Source organism: Palaemon carinicauda, chromosome 12, assembly GCF_036898095.1.
Source record: "Palaemon carinicauda isolate YSFRI2023 chromosome 12, ASM3689809v2, whole genome shotgun sequence".
Classification (NCBI taxonomy): domain Eukaryota; kingdom Metazoa; phylum Arthropoda; class Malacostraca; order Decapoda; family Palaemonidae; genus Palaemon; species Palaemon carinicauda.
The window spans coordinates 10,626,661-10,646,358 of record NC_090736.1 but is presented as its reverse complement, the minus strand read 5'-3'; the positions used below and the strand labels follow the sequence as shown (position 1 = coordinate 10,646,358).

Genomic DNA, 19,698 nt, shown 5'->3' with positions numbered 1-19,698 from the left:
CGACACCATCGACAGCCATTGCGTTTATGAAACCAAGCGGTCACTAACTGTCAATGCGTCAGCACCCACTTTGCCCATTGGTTGGCAGCCTGGTTCATGAAAACTACACAGCCCTGGTCCCTATGAGGACAATGTCCCTAAGGGCTATCTTTTTGGTTGGGTCAGTAAGATATTCAGTGTCTGCCAAGAAGTCGACGATGCTAGACCAATGATAAATCCAGGAAGTAGCCTGCATTATTGCCATGGTCATGACCTCCATGCTTGATGCCCCCAACCTGGAGTCAGAGATCCACTGCTGGATCAAGAGGAAGAGGAGATGGAGGGGCCTCCTGAGTACGATGGTACTTAGCTGTCGAAGGAATTCTGAAGGGACCAAGCAGAATGATCTCATTGCGCCAAGAGACTCCTTTGATCCAGAGACCTGGATCTCTACCTTGGTTAAGGTCTCCTTGGCCAAAACCAACCAAGGAAGTTTGAGTCTGGGTCTAGCAGTGACTGGGTGCTGCACAGAAGATCAATCACCACCATCTTGTCTTTTGGAGCAGATTTTATTGCTTCCCTGAGGCCAATTACTTTCTGAATGCAGAAAAGCATCTGAAGGATAGTAGAGTCTTGTCTCCCACTCTTCTGCCTCCGAAGGACAGGGACTGCTGGTTAAGGAAGGTCTCCTTCAGAACCTACTCCGAATCAGTCTTCCTCTACGGGGATGTAAGTCTCCTGTCCAATGCAAAGGTCACGCTGGAGCCTCCTGCTCTGGAATCCTCACTACTTGCAGGTGGGAAAGTCTTGCATCCCGAGGACAGGCCGTCTTAGAAGCGGTCTTCTTGTCCTTACCTTCGGGCACCTGCCGAGAAGGGAGAGAGGTTGTTAGCCGATGTCCTTAGATCTACTGGTGCCCCGTCATCTAAATGGTGGCTGGTAGTTAGAGGATCAGTGTTCTTCCTCCTTGCTGGAGGAGGATGTTCTTCAGAGAATGCAATCAGCAAGAGCCAATAGTTCTCTACCAAAGAAATCTCTCTTAAGGAGAATGAACCTCCATGGATTCTCACCTGAGTATCTCCTCTAGGGAGGGTAACTGGAGCACTACCCCTTTTTGGATTTGACCTTGATACACAATATACTTGTCAAAGAGGGGGGTGAACCAGGATTCTCCTTCCTTGGAGCCCCCAAACTTGCTTAGGAGAGTGGCTGTAACTCTTTCTATGCATGCAAAGGTATCTGAGGAGAAGGCTTACCTAAAGAACACCTTGTAGGTGGCTGGTTACATCTGGAAGGAGAAGGCTAAGCTTCTGACAGGTGTCCGGCACATCTTGTAAGCGCACATTCCACATGCTCAGATCGTGGCCTTGTAAGATCATCAGACGTAGGGTTAGAGAAGTCTCTCTTACCTCTACTTTAGAAGAGAGCCTGCGGTGAACAGATGGCGAGCGTTTGCCATGATCTATAGAAGGACATCTTGGTGAAGCCTGTGCTCGTTGAAGATGGCAATTTTCATGTCAAGCATGAAGAGGTGAAGAAAGACTTTTGTTTGCAGCAATCGGACGAGCATTGGGGCCTACAAACGTGAGGCAAGTGAGCATTGTCCTCTAGGTAGGAAAGGTCATAGGATCGTTGGCAAATTGAGTAAAATCAGGGGGAGTGAGCGTTGTCCTTTAACGAGTAAAGATCGTAAGATCTCTTGAGTGTGCTTTATTGTCTTCTGAGGAAAGCTCGTAATATCACTTACAAGAAGAGCAAGACAAGTGTTTAAAAGTTGGCAAACGTCGAGAAGCGCTTGGCTTGTCAAAAAAATAAACAAGGAGATGAGTGTTTGAAGGACGGTTGGTGCAAGCTACTAGGCGAGGAGTGTCCAGGAGAGAGACTTGCAGGAACACCTCTGACAGGAGAAGATTGACAAAAGAAAGTCTGGTAATTGGTGGAATAACGAGGCGATGAGCATCTCAAAATAAGTCTAGGAAAGGCTTGTTCATGGCAAGCCTGGCACTGGGGAAGACCGTTCAGCAGGGCGTGAAGGCGATGATCTATGCCTATGAGGAGTGGGATAAGACAAGGCACTGGAGAGCGCGCACAAGGCCTGCGAGGCAGGAACCTGGACTGCAAGTGAAGACAAAGGCGAAGCTCACCTGCAAGCGTGTCTGGAACTGCGAGAAGTTCTACAACAAGACATGATCTGGGGAAGCGCATGCTGAGAAAGCTTGTCATCTGGAAGAGCACGAGAGCAAGATTCTTCAAGTCCTTAGAGAAGACAGTCTGAGTGGCGAGTCACCCTTGGAGGATGAGAGAAACCTCCTCTGAAGGGAAGGTCTAGGATCCTTCTCCGTAGAACAAGGATCTTCCCGAGGTTGCCCAGCTGAAGCGATGACCAGTCCAAAGAAGGGCAGGGCCAAGAATCTAGAGAGGCATTCTCAAGTACATCCTCTGCAGGCGCCGAGACGACGATCAAAGATTCCTGGGCAGACACTGGTGAGGCAGTGTCCTCTAACGGCCACCTGGAATCCAGAAACTGCTGCATCTTATCCTCCAAAGAGGAACTTTCAATACCCAAGGAGGGCCACAGCACATATGGAGCATTAGACCTCTTAAGAAAAGAGGGCTCCCTCTGTGAAGGAGGTACTACCTTTTCGCTAGGGGAAACAGATGGACCTCCCTACCTCAGGGTTGCCTTGAGATTAAAGGACCACCAATCCTACTCAATTGGCTCCCAGAGGAAGCCAAAGAAGAAGAGAGTCAGAGAGAAGAGTACTGAAAGTGGAATAAGCCGCTCAGGCCGTCTTCGACTTCGAGGATGGCCCTGAAGGCGAAGAATCTCTCTTAGGCTTCTTCTTCCTTCTGCCATACTTCTCCAACTAGGAGGATAGCCACTCCCTACAATAATCACAAGGGGAAACTTGGGAAAAGTATGCCCTAGGCACTGAGGGCCCAACAGATGAGGATCAACCTCAAGGGCACTCTCTAAGGTACCACAGCTCTTTAGCAGTACTCCGAACATTTTCGCATAACAGGAGGCATCCTTGAAGAAACATTCACTAAGAAAACATGTTGAACTAAAGAAAAAGAATTAGTAAACTACCAATAAAGAGCTCCAACCAGAGCGGTGTGCTCTCACTGACAGCTGAGTTCTAAGTGAATTGTCTGTGAGCCAGCAAGGGGGTTAATTACCTGTTGGTTGTTACACCTCATTATGAGTTTAACTGCCATGTTCTAACTTCCCTGTTTTCTATTCTCCTATTGTAAAGAACGATGGTTTGTAGGAACAAACCTTATTTAACAACTGGAAAATTATCATTCATGAAAGCAACCTCCTCTAGCAAGATAAATTAGAGCGAGGCATTGAAACTTTAAAATAAAATTACAACTTGCACTGGAATACAACTTGGGTCAAAAACTATTTGCATATAATGAACTAACACTACTGGTTGAACTTCAGTCATAAAGCCTAATTTCTTAATTATTGTATAGTATTTATTGGCATGGTCTAATTAAAGTTTAATAGCTAGTCACATGCTTTTAAAGCTTCAATCATCTACAGTACTTTTGTAGCAACGTTCATCTACCATGAAAAGTAATTGCTTACCTAAAGCTTGAGCACAAGTTTCTCGAACTGGAGCCACTACTTGATCAGACACAAAATCTCCAAAGCGATCTAAAGCTAAAACGCACAAAAATCTTACAGCCATGTCCTCCAACCAAGCCTGGTGATTTTTCTCCATCTAGAAAATGGAAGAAAATTCTAGATAAAAACTAAGGCATTCTGATATATACATCACTTGAAAAAATATGATACGTACTATACCAAACTTAAACATTTTAAGAACTGTGAGCATGAAAATGGTGACTATATAAAAAATTCATCCCTAAACCAGTATTGGAAAAATCAAAACAGAAATGTAAGTTCAAGAGGTGTAAGTATGTCCTTTAAATTGAATATTAAGTAACATTATTCAGTGGTTTAATTAATATTTCATGATAACAACAAAGTATTGTCATATTAACAAATATTCAAAATAATGTGTTTTTTATGAGAATATGAATACCCTTAGTTTTGATGATTATTCTACATTATTGAATAAAATTGTTATTTTAATAATAAAACTTATTTCCAAAAACTACTCAATATTCACACAGCCTTTCTCTCGAACCTCGGTTATACCGACACTTGCCACCAAAACAAAAAAAAAATCCCATTTTTTTCCTTTTAATATATTTTAGGCCACTAGTAAAGCAATGAGACAGTCTAGCGATTAATGACAATAACAATGGCTTGGGTTAGACGTACCATCTGTCTAAAGAGGTGTTTATACGGTCGAACAATTTGTTGAACCCGGTTGTCGAACCTACTTGTCAAACGGCTCGAAGAAGTGGAGTTAGCCACAAATGTATAAGGTTTGTGGACAATGAAGTCCCACTTACAAAGTTCAGGCGAGAACAGACTTTCTTCGAACCGGCCGACAACAAAATACTCCGTTCACACGTTCGAACATCCCTTCAAACACTTGTCTGTCGAACCGCTCGACCGTGTGGACCCGCCTTAACAATCTCTGCATCATTGTCAGTAAGTCCTTAGTTAAAGGTAGTGATCCTGAACTACACTGCCCTCCCCTAGTGTTTCTAGTACACCATTCAGTAAAGGTTCTGATGGTGCACAGCACATCTCATGTTTTAAATCCTTTCATAGAGCCTACAACTCTATCTTTACTTTAGACCCCTCTGCTGTGAAACCCTCGCCTTACTGCAACTCATGCCACTCTTATAGACTGCTTATTTTGAGGCTGAAAAGAGTTTGTAACCTGGATCCTAATATCCTGCCACTCACTGACGTGCTAAAGCAACCTCATATTTCAAATGTGAAAGGTGTAGCACATCATACAATTACCTTAGAATAAACTATGTCTACTGTACTTTACATACATTATTTCTGTGACAGAATTTGGAAGGGTGTGTGAGAGAAGGAAGTTGAGAGTTAATGTGGGTAAGAGTAAGGTTATGAGATGTACGAGAAGGGAAGGTGGTGCAAGGTTGAATGTCATGTTGAATGGAGAGTTACTTGAGGAGGTGGATCAGTTCAAGTACTTGGGGTCTGTTGTTGCAGCAAATGGTGGAGTGGAAGCAGATGTACGTCAGAGAGTCAATGAAGGTTGCAAAGTGTTGGGGGCAGTTAAGGGAGTAGTAAAAAATAGAGGGTTGGGCATGAATGTAAAGAGAGTTCTATATGAGAAAGTGATTGTACCAACTGTGATGTATGAATCGGAGTTGTGGGGAATGAAAGTGATGGAGAGACAGAAATTGAATGTGTTTGAGATGAAGTGTTTAAGGAATATGGCTGGTGTATCTCGAGTAGATAGGGTTAGGAACGAAGTGGTGAGGGTGAGAACGGGTGTAAGAAATGAGTTAGCGGCTAGAGTGGATATGAATGTGTTGAGGTGGTTTGGCCATGTTGAGAGAATGGAAAATGGCTGTCTGCTAAAGAAGGTGATGAATGCAAGAGTTGATGGGAGAAGTACAGAGGAAGGCCAAGGTTTGGGTGGATGGATGGTGTGAAGAAAGCTCTGGGTGATAGGAGGACAGATGTGAGAGAGGCAAGAGAGCGTGCTAGAAATAGGAATGAATGGCGAGCGATTGTGACGCAGTTCCGGTAGGCCCTGCTGCTTCCTCCGGTGCCTTAGATAACCGCGGAGGTAGCAGCAGTAGGGGACTCAGCAGTATGAAGCTTCATCTGTGGTGGAAATGTGGGAGGTTGGGCTGTGGCACCCTAGCAGTACCAGCTGAACTCGGCTGAGTCCCTGGTTAGGCTGGAGGAACGTAGAGAGTAGAGGTCCCCTTTTTTGTTTTGTTTCTTGTTGATGTCGGCTACCTCCCAAAATTGGGGGAAGTGCCTTTGGTATATGTATGTATGTATGTATTTCTGTTAAGAGTTTCAGCACATTCTTGAGAGTTCTGGGATACATTAACCATCATAACAAAGGTACACAGAATAGTTTTCCGGAGACAGCAGCTGCTTCTTATATATAAACCAATACTCCTATCCCCATTTCCATTGAAATACTACCTAGCAACTCTGGATCATAAAATAATCCATTTGCACAGGATCATTAGGTTTTAGGTCAAGTAAGGATTTATGGATTCATTTTTACTGTATATCATTGACAATGCTTGTTAACCCTACTTTAAAAGACATTCTTTGTATTTCAGAAAACTTATTTAGAGAAAGGCTTTCATTCCAAATACTTGTTACCCTATATCTCATTACTTTTATATATCATTTTGGTAGTTTAAAAATCAATTTAATCTCTTACTTGTCAATACTGTACTGCAACAACACTTCTAATCATTTTAAGCATAGCTCTTCTGTGTTCCTTTAATCTGATTTTCCGATTACTTCCTGCTTATCCATCATAAGACCTATATTAACAACTATTTATACAGTAGTCAAATTTAACTATATTAAAAAATTATTCATGTATGTAAAGGATTTACTATCACAAGGATCACATGACTGAATATACAGCAAAAGCCAGTGAGAAATTAAAGATTTTAGTATTTACCACTTTCGTGCATTTTAATATACACTTCAGGGCACAGTACAGTACTAAAATGCTAGGTACTAAAACCTTTCATTATTTCCCACTGACTTTTGCTATATATGTAAAAGTTTTAAACCTATAAAAACCCCTTTTACCTGCTCCTTTGAATGATAAGTGGCTTTCCCAGCTCCTTGACCATGAATACTGATAATCTGCCTGAGGGCTGTGGCGGCACCATGCCGGGATTCCCATGAGACGCTGAATAAATCCGTCGACAATAGATTGCAGAACATTTCCAACGGCCATTCACATACCTTTTAAAAGACAAATAAAAAATTGACAAAATTACCCACAAGAGACTAAGCTTGCAAGTATTTCTATACATTATTCAAATATGTTTTCATAGAAATAAAGGGAATATGTAAAAGGTAAAGTACAAGAGAATGCTAAAGAAATTATCAAAAGATTGTATAATAATAATAATAATAATAATAATAATAATAATAATAATAATAATAACAATAATAATAATAATACAATATAATGATATAAAATAAGTTAACAAATAAATATTCTCAAAATCTAACATTCCTCATTTACTGTACATTAAATAGCATATTTCTATACTGTACATGTTTATACCGCACTGTAAGTGAATGAATTTGGTTGTTACTATTTCATCATAGTTGAAAGAGAATAGGCATAACAATCATTCCTAAATCCAGCTATATACGATGTAATATTTTGTACTGTACTGTAGCTTACCTATTTTTCTATTTACATCATCATGTTCCTTCTACCAAAATATGACAGTTGCTACCTTTAAAAATTAGGTCTACAAAATCTCAATCACTTGAGATATTCTTTGAGGAGTCACATCAAAAAATCTCAAAATCATCACATCCATAAAAATAGCCATCAAACATACAGAAAGCAAATTGTATTAAGATGTTCTCTGATGACTTGCAAGCGTATAATTTTTCTAAAATAAAATAAATCTTTGAAAAACCGATGACTTATTGTACTAACTATAGTTGTCAACAAAATCACATATTTTGTAATTCATTTGTAATTTTTCTAACCCTACAAACCAGAGATCTTTAATAAGAGCATGACTTCAGAAAAGGTGGAACACCCTTAAGCTATTAACGAGGTAAACACAAATGGGCCACCTAATTGGTAGCGCTACCTTCACTGACCTTTGACTTAACCCTTTGGGGTGGTTGAGGAGGGCAATGTAACATTAAAGGTCTCAGGTTTGTATGGTTAGGAAAAGTACAAATAGTTTTTAAAAAAATTTATTTGTTCCTATACATACAGTAATACGAACCTTCAACTTTTAATAGGAGACTCCTCCTTTGGAAGGTGCAAGTCCCTATAACCAAACTGGCAGGTTTTACTGACCAAGGTATTATCAATTTACTTTGGTTCTGTAAAAAGGAGTGAATGTCATGAGTCCCTTCAACCTACTAACTACATGAGCATTAGAGATATTGCAGGTGTTTGGCTAGGCCTCCACTAGCGATTAGTGGATGGTCTAGAAGGATTCCATATCCTTCTGGACAAGTATCTGAGTATATAGGCATTATATGAGAAATGAGTGTATATACATTTTATCCATCCTTCTGCTTGTACAGAAAGGTGGGAGAGATACTTCAATGCAAATTAAAGTAAAGGAAAGGTACTCTGTTGAGTACCTTACCTGCATAAATCATCCAGTCCAGTGCCATAATGACATGACTGCTAAACCCCAAAGGAAGGGATGAAGAAAGGAAAGAGCCTGACATTCTTACCTTTCACTCTTGGACACATAAAGCAACCGCAATCTAAGATGAGATGGTTTTTGTAATATCAGGAAGCTAGGCTAGTTGCACAAATTGTTGAGCAGCTACCATTGGTCATAGGGAGAATAAGTTCAGGAACTAGTGGGCATACTCCCACAGGTAGTGGGCAGTGAAGGTTGTTTGGGGACTCCAAACTACTGCCTTCAGCACTTATGCCATGGCCAAATTCTTACTAGGGTGAGGGTGGAACCGATTCCTCTGACTTCATGCACTTGCGCAGTAAATGGATCGCTCGGGGCTTCCCTAGAGGCAGATTATACAAGCTTGATGGTCTCACTGACAAAGTAAGAATGAGACTGTATTCTTGGATATTGACTTCTTCACCCTACCAGTGCTGAGGAACAACCTCTTAAGCTCTGATCAGAAGAACTGGATTCTCTTAAACCTCTCCCTACAATGACGTACATTGCATGTCAAATCATGCCAGGTGAAGCAAAGTATGCTACCATGCCAGCCCAGTGATCTATCCAGCTAGTAGCTTGCAGGCTGGCCATAGCCCCAGCTTCCATGGTCCTGGACTTACCAATCGAGAAAAAAGTGCCCTCGTACTTCAGCCTATCCGCAGTGGTGCCTGTTGTCAGCGATGCTGTTGCTGAATCAATTAGAGGAGGTGAAGGGACTACCACGACCAGTACGTAAATCTTCCGCTATCAAGAAAAGCCTGGTGGGGGGAGCTTGGTGGAGCAGCTCGATGGGAGTAATTCTTGGATCTGGTGACCTGCACATTCACTCTGACAAGTGTGTCTTTCACAACTATCAACCAAGGAAGCTCAAGGGTAGGCCTGGAACATTGAGGGAATCCAAAACATCAATCAATTTCCAGCATCATCCAGCTTATGATAAGTTTTGTGTAGGCTTCTCCAAGGTCATTCAACTTCCCGATGAGAGATAAGACCTTTAGGAAAGTTGATTTGACTCCAGATTCTCCGTCTTTGCAAGGAGAGGACCCGAGTCAAGAGGAAGGGAACCTTCTCTTGCCTGAGAATCCTCTCCTATCCCCCAGAGGAGGTCTCAACAGAAGCAAATGTTGCTTCCTCTTGCCCCTTAGTGTGCTCTCTCCAGTCCCAGGCCAGTGCCTGGTCTATACTCCTCCAAGGAAGAAGGGATTGGACACTGAAGATTGGTTTACAGCCTTGCAACCCTTTACTCTCTTGTCCTCTGAGATCAAGGAGGCACTAGGCAACATGGTCTCCCAAGGGTGAGAAGGGAGAGTGAGACATTGAGCAGCCTCCATCCATATACCAAAGGCACTTCCCCCAATTTTTGGGGGGTAGCCGACAACATCAAGAAACAAAACAAAAAAGGGGACCTCTATTCTCTACGTTCCTCCAGCCTAACCAGGGACTCAGCCGAGTTCAGCTGGTACTGCTAGGGTGCCACAGCCCAACCTCCCACATTTCCACCACAGATGAAGCTTCATACTGCTGAGTCCCCTACTGCTGCTACCTCCGCGGTCATCTAAGGCACCGGAGGAAGCAGCAGGGCCTACCGGAACTGCGTCACAATCGCTCGCCATTCATTCCTATTTCTAGCACGCTCTCTTGCCTCTCTCACATCTATCCTCCTATCACCCAGAGCTTTCTTCACACCATCCATCCACCCAAACCTTGGCCTTCCTCTTGTACTTCTCCCATCAACTCTTGCATTCATCACCTTCTTTAGCAGACAGCCATTTTCCATTCTCTCAACATGGCCAAACCACCTCAACACATTCATATCCACTCTAGCCACTAACTCATTTCTTACACCCGTTCTCACCCTCACCACTTCGTTCCTAACCCTATCTACTCGAGATACACCAGCCATACTCCTCAGACACTTCATCTCAAACACATTCAATTTCTGTCTCTCCATCACTTTCATTCCCCACAACTCCGATCCATACATCACAGTTGGTACAATCACTTTCTCATATAGAACTCTCTTTACATTCATGCCCAACCCTCTATTTTTTACTACTCCCTTAACTGCCCCCAACACTTTGCAACCTTCATTGACTCTCTGACGTACATCTGCTTCCACTCCACCATTTGCTGCAACAACAGACCCCAAGTACTTAAACTGATCCACCTCCTCAAGTAACTCTCCATTCAACATGACATTCAACCTTGCACCACCTTCCCTTCTCGTACATCTCATAACCTTACTCTTACCCACATTTACTCTCAACTTCCTTCTCTCACACACCCTTCCAAATTCTGTCACTAGTCGGTCAAGCTTCTCTTCTGTGTCTGCTACCAGTACAGTATCATCCGCAAACAACAACTGATTTACCTCCCATTCATGATCATTCTCGCCTACCAGTTTTAATCCTCGTCCAAGCACTCAAGCATTCACCTCTCTCACCACTCCATCAACATACAAGTTAAACAACCACGGCGACATCACACATCCCTGTCTCAGCCCCACTCTCACCGGAAACCAATCGCTCATTTCATTTTCTATTCTAACACATGCTTTACTACCTTTGTAGAAACTTTTCACTGTTTGCAACAACCTTCCACCAACTCCATATAACCTCATCACATTCCACATTGCTTCCCTATCAACTCTATCATATGCTTTCTCCAGATCCATAAACGCAACATACACCTCCTTACCTTTTGCTAAATATTTCTCGCATATCTGCCTAACTGCAAAAATCTGATTCATACAACCCCTACCTCTTCTAAAACCACCCTGTACTTCCAAGATTGCATTTTCTGTTTTATCCTTAATCCTACTAATCAGTACTCTACCATACACTTTTCCAACTACACTCAACAAACTAATACCTCTTGAATTACAACACTCATGCACATCTCCCTTACCCTTATATAGTGGTACAATACATGCACAGACCCAATCTACTGGTACCATTGACAACACAAAACACACATTAAACAATCTCACCAACCATTCAAGTACAGTCACACCCCCTTCCTTCAACATCTCAGCTTTCACACCATCCATACCAGATGCTTTTCCTACTCTCGTTTCATCTAGTGCTCTCCTCACTTCCTCTATTGTAATCTCTCTCTCATTCTCATCTCCCATCACTGGCACCTCAACACCTGGAACAGCAATTATATCTGCCTCCCTATCATCCTCAACATTCAGCAAACTTTCAAAATATTCCGCCCACCTTTTCCTTGCCTCCTCTCCTTTTAACAACCTTCCATTTCCATCTTTCACTGTCTCTTCAATTCTTGCGCCGGCCTTCCTTACTCTCTTCACTTCTTTCCAAAACTTCTTCTTATTCTCTTCATATGACTGACCCAGTCCCTGACCCCACCTCAGGTCAGCTGCCCTCTTTGCCTCACGTACCTTGCGCTTTACTTCCACCTTTTGCTCTCTATATTTTTCATACTTCTCTATACTATTACTCTGCAGCCATTCTTCAAAAGCCCTCTTTTTCTCTTCCACTTTTACCTTCACTCCTTCATTCCACCATTCACTGCCCTTCCTCATGCTGCCTCCAACAACCTTCTTGCCACATACATCACTTGCAATCCCAACAAAATTTTCTTTTGCTAACTTCCACTCCTCCTCTAAATTACCAGTTTCTCTTACTCTCACCTCGTCATATGCCATTTTCAACCTTTCCTGATATTTACTTTTTACCCCCGGTTTTATTAGCTCTTCAACCCTCACTAGCTCCCTTTTACATCCACCTACTCTATTCCCCCACTCTTTTGCTACAACTAATTTTCCTTCCACCAAAAAATGATCAGACATGCCCTTAGCCATACCCCTAAACACGTGCACGTCTTTCAATCTTCCAAACATTCTTTCAGTTATCAACACATAATCCATTAATGCCCTTTCTACTACTCTTCCATTTGCCACTCTTACCCATGTATACTTATTTTTATCTTTCTTTTTAAAGAAGCTAGCACTTATTACCATCTCTTGTTCAACACACATATCTACCAGTCTCTCACCACTCTCATTTTCACCTGGTACGCCATACTTCCCAATGACACCTTCTACCTCTCCAGCGCCCACTCTAGCACTTAAGTCACCCATAACAACTACATAATTTCTTCTACCCAGTCCTTCTACACACCTAGTTAATTCACTCCAGAACTCATTCCGCTCTTCTTCACTTTTCTCACTACCTGGCCCATACGCACTGACAAACGCCCAACATTCCCTACCCAACCTAACCCTTACCCACATTAACCTAGATGATATCTCCTTCCATTCCACTACTTTACCTGTCATCCATTCACTCAGCAATAAAGCCACACCCTCTCTCGCTCTTACCCTTTCAATCCCAGACACTCTACCAGACATTTCACCAAACATCACTTCACCCTTTCCTTTCATCTTTGTCTCACACAAGGCCAATACATCCATCCTCCTACTTCTAAACATAGTTCCAATCTCACATCTTTTACTCTCTATCGTACTATATCCACGCACATTCAAACACCCCAAAACTAGAGCAGCCTGATTGATCAAAATGTATCCCTTTGGAGGAAGAGCAGTGACTTGAGCTGCTTCTACTAGAGGAAAACTCCTTTTTTTCTTCGGGGAGTGTCAAAAGATTGTCCTGGGTGTTCCCCGTTTCTTCTTCTCTTGCTGATGTGAAAGAGGCTTATGCCAAGAAGAGTCATCTCTGCATCTAAAGGTATTGTTAGAGACTGACCAGACCTGCCACGAAGACATGTCTTGTGACCAAAACCAGTCTAGAGCCATTGACAGACTTTTATTATTATTATTATTATTAAATGCTAAGCTACAACCCTAGTTGGAAAAGCAGGATGCTACAAGCCCAGGGGCCCCAACAGGGAAAATAGCCCAGTAAGGAAAGGAAATAAGGAAATAAGGAAAAATAAAATATTTTAGGCTGTGCCTCTTGGAGATCGGAGGAAACAGGTGACATGACTGCAATTAAATCACGATTCCTGCAGGACGAAGGATCAGAAAGTCCTATCCCTCCACTTGGTCTTCTGGTCAGGCTTGTCTTTGGGTTGTGGTACCCTATTGGAAATGTCCCTGCTGCATGCCAATCTGTTAGACAGGGGTTTGAGATCCTACCTGGCAAGTCATCAGCAGCCATTGTCTGGCTCTTCATGGTTCTAGCTTGATGGATAGGGGGCTTAGGACTAACCATATCTATATATGGTCAGTCTCTATGCTTTGTCCTGTCCTTTACCTTTGACATTCATGAGCGACCTATAAATCTTTAAACCCAACGTGATAGGTTTTCCCCCAGGGGAGACTTCTCCCACTGCTATATAGCCGAGGGAGGAATCACTGGATCTGCAGTGCTTTTTGCCGATCCTGTGAGAACCAACTGCAAGGAGACTTCATCTTTGGGGATCGTGATTTTGATGATTCGCTGCCCCTAGGTTGACGACATGGGGATCATGAATGTTTGCCACATGCACGAGAACAAGATCAAGATGACTATTGTGTTCGTACTAGTAATTTGGCGCATGCTAGTGTTCGTGCGCCTACCAGTGATCATGAACATGTAGTGTGTTTCTTACAATCTGGCATTAATGAGCGCTTAGGAATGTCCCTGGGCAGGAGATGGACTAGAGAGTAGCTCATAGACCTGACCAATAGGGCTTGTGTCAATTCTCCAAAAAGATTTGACAAGGTTAGGAACCCTAAAACCATGTACCTCAATGCCTCCCCGAGCCAAAGTGTTTTGATACTGCGCTGCTACTCCCACAAAACAATAGAGGAACTGGGAGGAGATGCAATTGTCTCAAAGATTTGTCATCCTGTGCATCGGAAAACTCCACCTCTTCTTCCTAGCGGCAGGCAACTCCACAGCAGGGATAGAAGGTACAGAAAAAAAACAAGGCAGGTGGTTAGGAGCAACCACGCTTCTTCAATGTGGTCAAGGGTTTCATGACTCCAAACCGACTCTCAGCAACAGGAGACAGAGACTCATCTGCATTAGCAGGCAAGGACATATTCAGAGCTCCTTTCTCCAGGGAAGGGGGGAGCAGCAACAGGGCAAGAAAGCTGCTAGATTCTTGCAGCTGCTAGTATCCCTAGGAATTTCTCCAATTCCAAGGACAGGCCACAGCAAGCTAAGGTTCAAGTCCTTACAAGAGTAGTCAGAGATTACATCAGCGGAAGAGTTTTGGGCGATTAGTGGCAGGCAATACTCCTATCTCAGTCAGCGAAATCTCTGAGGGAAGGTTGGAGTCTCCCTTTTTCCTCAATCTTCCTCTGAAGGCCTCAGCCTTGGAGAAAGAAGAAGAATGTGCAGTGGACTTTGATCCTGAAGGTAGAATGAAGGAGCTAGAGGTTCTTGGGCATCAGCTTGAGCACACCCAAGACTAACTCTGAAGAATCTCTCTCTAACTTCTTCATGAACTCAGTCCATTGCACAGGAGAATGCTCCCTACACTCAGGACAAGGAAAACCCTGCAAATAATCATGCTACCTGCAGAAGCAACAAAGATGATGAGGCTCGACTTTCGGCTTACTTATATATTGGCACATCCTCGGCCCGGCTTTCCAGTACACCACCTCATATCTGCCCACTGAGCCGATAACAAGAACAACAGAGTAAATAAGTCCACAACCACCTAAAAAGAAAAAGCAGATTGTGAATAGAGCCAAAGTACGATGCTGAAAAGGATGTCTGTACAAAACAGCGGCCAAAGTCAAAGTGAAGGTAGCGCTATCAGTTGGGTAGGCGGAGCTTACCCGCCACCCAACAGCCAGCTGTATTTACTTCGTTAAAAGCTGAACAGCTATTCTAGCTTCACTGAAATCGACTCATATTAAAGGTCAAAGGTTTGTATTATGTACACTAGTTATGGAATAAAATGGCTACTAAATGTTATGCGTTTGGATTTCTTGTTCTAAACTACAAGTACTAGGATAAAGGAAAGTCTTATCAAACCCTATCCCAGAGTATGAGTGCTTTTAGGCCAAAAGTGTGTGTATTCAAATAAGTTTTCTCACTTGGCAAAGGCTAGCAACAAATTGTTTTTTAAAGGGAAATTCATTGGCCTGATTTAGGGTCTTTCATAGTTCCACCTCAATTCTCATACAGTCCTTAAATGGCTTAACTGTAACCGATTACCTAATGGTGTTCATTACTCATTACTAGCAACTTAGAAGAAGCAATGACCTTCGTCTCCATCCTGACACAACCAACCTGTATCTATCTATACTGTAAAATGCACCAAAAAATTCCTCATCCCCTAAAAACATAGAATTTTATAATTACCCAGAAAAACAGACTGATATAATTTAAATTTTTCTTGACTAAACATAAAATACACTACAGTACTTTACCTAGCAACAATTCATGGGTGTTTAAATGAGAAGTCCATGGGAATACCTTCATTAGTACAGTGTTTATCTGTGGTTAAATGACAAAATTCAAGACATAACTTAATGTTAATTTGGATTGCTGAGTAACTTTAGAGACAAGTTTCAGCAAACTTTCTCTTGACAGTTCTGAAATGAATGTTATCCTAAAACTAAGGGCATGGTTGAATGAAATTTTTAGGTCCCAAAACTATATAAAAACAATGTTAAAAAGATTGATAAACAAGTACAGAAATAAGTAAAGGTACCTCTTCACTTGCAGGTCCTTCATCTACCACCATCTGACTTTCATCATCACTATACGCTTCATCAGTCAGCCCTTTACTACATATGCGCGGTCGTTTCCTCTCTGGTCCCTCATCCGGATTCTGCAAATGTAATGAGAAATACAAAGTAGTACTGGTACAAAAATGACTGAATTTTAAAATTTGCATTTTTCATAGCTATACAAACCTGAGTCCTTTAATATAACTTCCTTCCTCGATACTTCTTAGGTTACAAAGAATGGAACACATTAGGTCTGTATCTTCATCAATTACACAAAAAATTGGCTAATTGAGTCTTTTAAGATTTTCAGTGATCAATCTATTCTGAAGTAGTGTTTTAATTCTTTCATTCTACCTTGTTTTGAGTATTGTTCTCCTGTCTATTCTTCAGCTGCCGATTCACATCTTTATTTGTTTATAGGAACTTACAGTCTATTAAATTTCTTATTCCTGATTTAGATATTAATCTCTGGCAGCATTGTTCAATTAGTTCGTTATGCATGTGTGCATAAGATATTCCATAATTCTGATCATCCTTTATATTCAGATCTTCTCCTACAGTTCCATCCTGTTCGTAATACTAGACATCCACTTAATTCTAATAGTCAGGCCCTCTCCATCATGAGGCTCAATACTACACAGTATTTTAGAAGTTCTATTCCAGCTGTGACCAAGTTGTGGAATGATCTTCCTAATTGGGTAGTTGAATCGGTAGAACTTAAAAAGTTCATACTTGCAGCAAATGTTTTATGTTGAACAGGCTGACATAAGTCTGTTCGTAGTTTATGTATGAAATATGTTTTGATGTTACTGATTTTAAAATATTTTATTTAAATTGTTCATTATTTCTTATATAGTTTATTTATTTCTTTATTTCCTTTCCTCACTGGGCTATTATTCCCTGTCGGAGCCTTTGAGCTTAAAGCATCTTCCTTTTCCAACTAGGGTTGTAGCCTAACTAGTAATAGTAATAATAATAGTGTAACTTACCAGCATCTGGTCTTACAAACTTGTAACACCTAAACTACAGACCAAAAGAGGAGCAACAGAATGAAGGAGAAGATCCAGTTATACTAAATTCATTCCTGACTTATGCCAAAAAGTTACCATAGACGAGATGCAATCTGTCCCACAAGGGAGCTGGGCTTGCTACACAACAGTTTGAGCAGCCACCACAGGTCCAAGAATAAAGGTGTCAAGAGACTTGTGGATAGAAGGTTGTAATGGTGTCCGCCTCTTTCAGGAATCTGCCTTCATCACTTGGCCCAGACAGGTATCTTTTGAAAGTGAAAGTTGGGGCAATACCCCTGACTTCGTAAACTCTGGTCATGGTTGGCGCCTCGACTCTCTTATCAGCCAAGGCGTAAGCTCACCGGATTATCTCACAAAGCCAGAAAGAGACTATTCCTTGGACCTACCGGTGCTAACAAAGTTTCCTACACTCAGGCCCGAGATGATTCTGGATTGGGTGCAGTCAAATTTACTCTTAGTACTCATAACAAGCGATACAGACCCTTGAATGACTTGGGATCGTTACTCGATGTTTTTAATAACGGGAATACTGATATTAATCGGTAACGTACTGATATTTGCCCTTTCGCTTTCTGCTGAAAATATGACATCACCAGCCATATAATGTAAACTCGACAGACATTAAAACTTTTCTTAATATATTTTCTATTTAAAAATCAATAAATTAAAAAAAACGTTAACTTATCAAGAGAAATTAGTTAATTTTTATAAAAGAAAATATATTACTTATAATAAAATATTTGTCCTATTTAGTTAACTATTTTTGACAGCCCTGTGACGTTATCTCAATTGCAAAAGTGGTCATAAAGTCGAACACTCTTAAGTTGCATAAGTCGTAAGACAATGACTACCTGTATTGATATTGTCATTCTACGCAGTATTCAATATGTAAGAGTGCATTTGTAATCCTGACAGCTGTAAACACTATGACAGATGGCAAGATTTATGTTTTTCTTATTTAATTTCTTATTTTCTCAAGTATTATTTCTACAAAATACAGTAATATTTTTATGTCTTAGATATATAATATATTTCGTATCAGTATTGTCCATTGTTTTCACAAGTAAAAGTTAGTCTACTGTTTCCATTTCCAAGCACTGAAATACTGTACAGTACCATAAAACCGAAATTATCCAGTTCACAGCATCACATGTAAGGTGGAGAAACAGAAGAACAAACCAATGTATTTAGCTGACGAATTAAGTTTATATTACGCCTCTTTCTCCCTCTCTCTCGTGAACTAAATTTAAATTACCCCTCTTTCTCTCTGGCAAATGTTTAGGCCAATATAAAAAAACTTGAAGAGGGCCCCCCCCCCCCCCCTCCTCTCTCTCTCTCTCTCTCTCTCTCTCTCTCTCTCTCTCTCTCTCTCTCTCTCTCTCTCTCTCTCTCTCTCTCTCTCTCTCTCTCTGTGTGAAATGTTTCTTTAGTCATCAGAATATAAGTTTTTAGTTCATCGTATGCCTCCTAATTGTACATTACCGTAGACTTTTTGTATCAAAGGAAACCAAGGGACATTTTTTTTGCATTTCTGTCTCCTGTGGTCTGTTACCGATAAATAGTTTTTTATCTTTCGATGGCTATATATCGTGGAATTATTACACAATTAAATAATCACTTTGCAATACATATAAAATGTCTTTACACACAGAATCACATTGCTTTACTATTGTTTAGAGTAAAATAATACGACCAAAAAAAATTCTAAAAAAAATTATTCTACATAGAAAGAATTTTTCAGTTGTATGAGTGAAATACAATAGTAAATAAAGCCAAACTTTAGAAAATTTTATTTTGTAATTAACAGAATAACAAATAAACACAGAAATGTAGATTATTATAGAATAAGTATATCCAATTATGACAAATCTTGTATGCAGATCTTGAAGGGGAATCTGCTGCTTCGTAGTGAAGGGGTTAAGAACAAGAATGCTCCTAATGGCAGGAATAGGAAAGGAGTGCAAAACATTTCACTTTCCCCGGGGCCTAGAGAATCAGTGTTGGGTTCCGACTGAGACCATTCACCTATATTCAATCCCGGAAGACCATCACATTAGGTTCACAACTGTTCGACCAACCAAAGGTACCAGTCATAGTAAGAGCCGGTAATTCCACTGGAAGAGGGAAAGCAACTTTCCAAGTGCCGGATCATTCTCATATGTCATAACACTAAGGAACACTCAGCAGGTGAGATTGGTCATTTCCTCCAAAAGATAACTGCATGCTAGAATTCCCAAGGAACTTTGCAAGAGGCCTTCTGCACAACTACTACTGCTGCTTATCCCTTCTAAGAAGAAGTGTGTGAAGAAGAAAAAAGGAGATTGGGTATGGAGCAAAGTACAAAATGAACGTGGCCTGACAAATACCGGGGCAAAAATCCAGGATCATTCTGCCTGTCATATATCCAGAAATAGAATCAGGAAGGTTAGGGAACAAATTTAGATATTAGAGGGAGAAAATGTATAAGGCAAGGCATATCCTTACCGACAGATGGGAAGCAACTTTGGATTGTCCCCTGTTCTTCTTCTCCATAAAACCCCTTCTGGATCGAGTCCTGGGAGGGGCAACAATAGGTGGAACAGGTGGAGCAGGGTTCAACCCCTTCTGGAGGAAGAAACTGCTGGTGGTCATTGCTGGGATTTGGGGGACAGGACCTTCCTTAAACCAGAGATAATGGGCATGACCGCCCCTGAAGGCTTGGCCAGGGTCTCCCTCAAAAGACTTGAGCCCTTGAGGGATATT

General features: G+C 41.4%; 1 protein-coding gene across 1 annotated transcript in view; it reads right to left on the bottom strand.

Moving 5' to 3' along the window:
• The window catches only part of Hel89B (histone acetyltransferase 1), a 203,128-nt gene that overhangs the window by 142,994 nt on the left and 40,436 nt on the right, over nt 1–19,698 (bottom strand). Inside the window, exons 6-8 of the mRNA XM_068384403.1 lie at nt 15,907–16,026; nt 6,677–6,835; nt 3,575–3,710 (exon numbers count right to left, since the gene is read on the bottom strand). Coding sequence (XP_068240504.1) covers nt 3,575–3,710; nt 6,677–6,835; nt 15,907–16,026 — 415 coding nt within the window. The remainder of the gene's footprint in view (nt 1–3,574; nt 3,711–6,676; nt 6,836–15,906; nt 16,027–19,698) is intronic.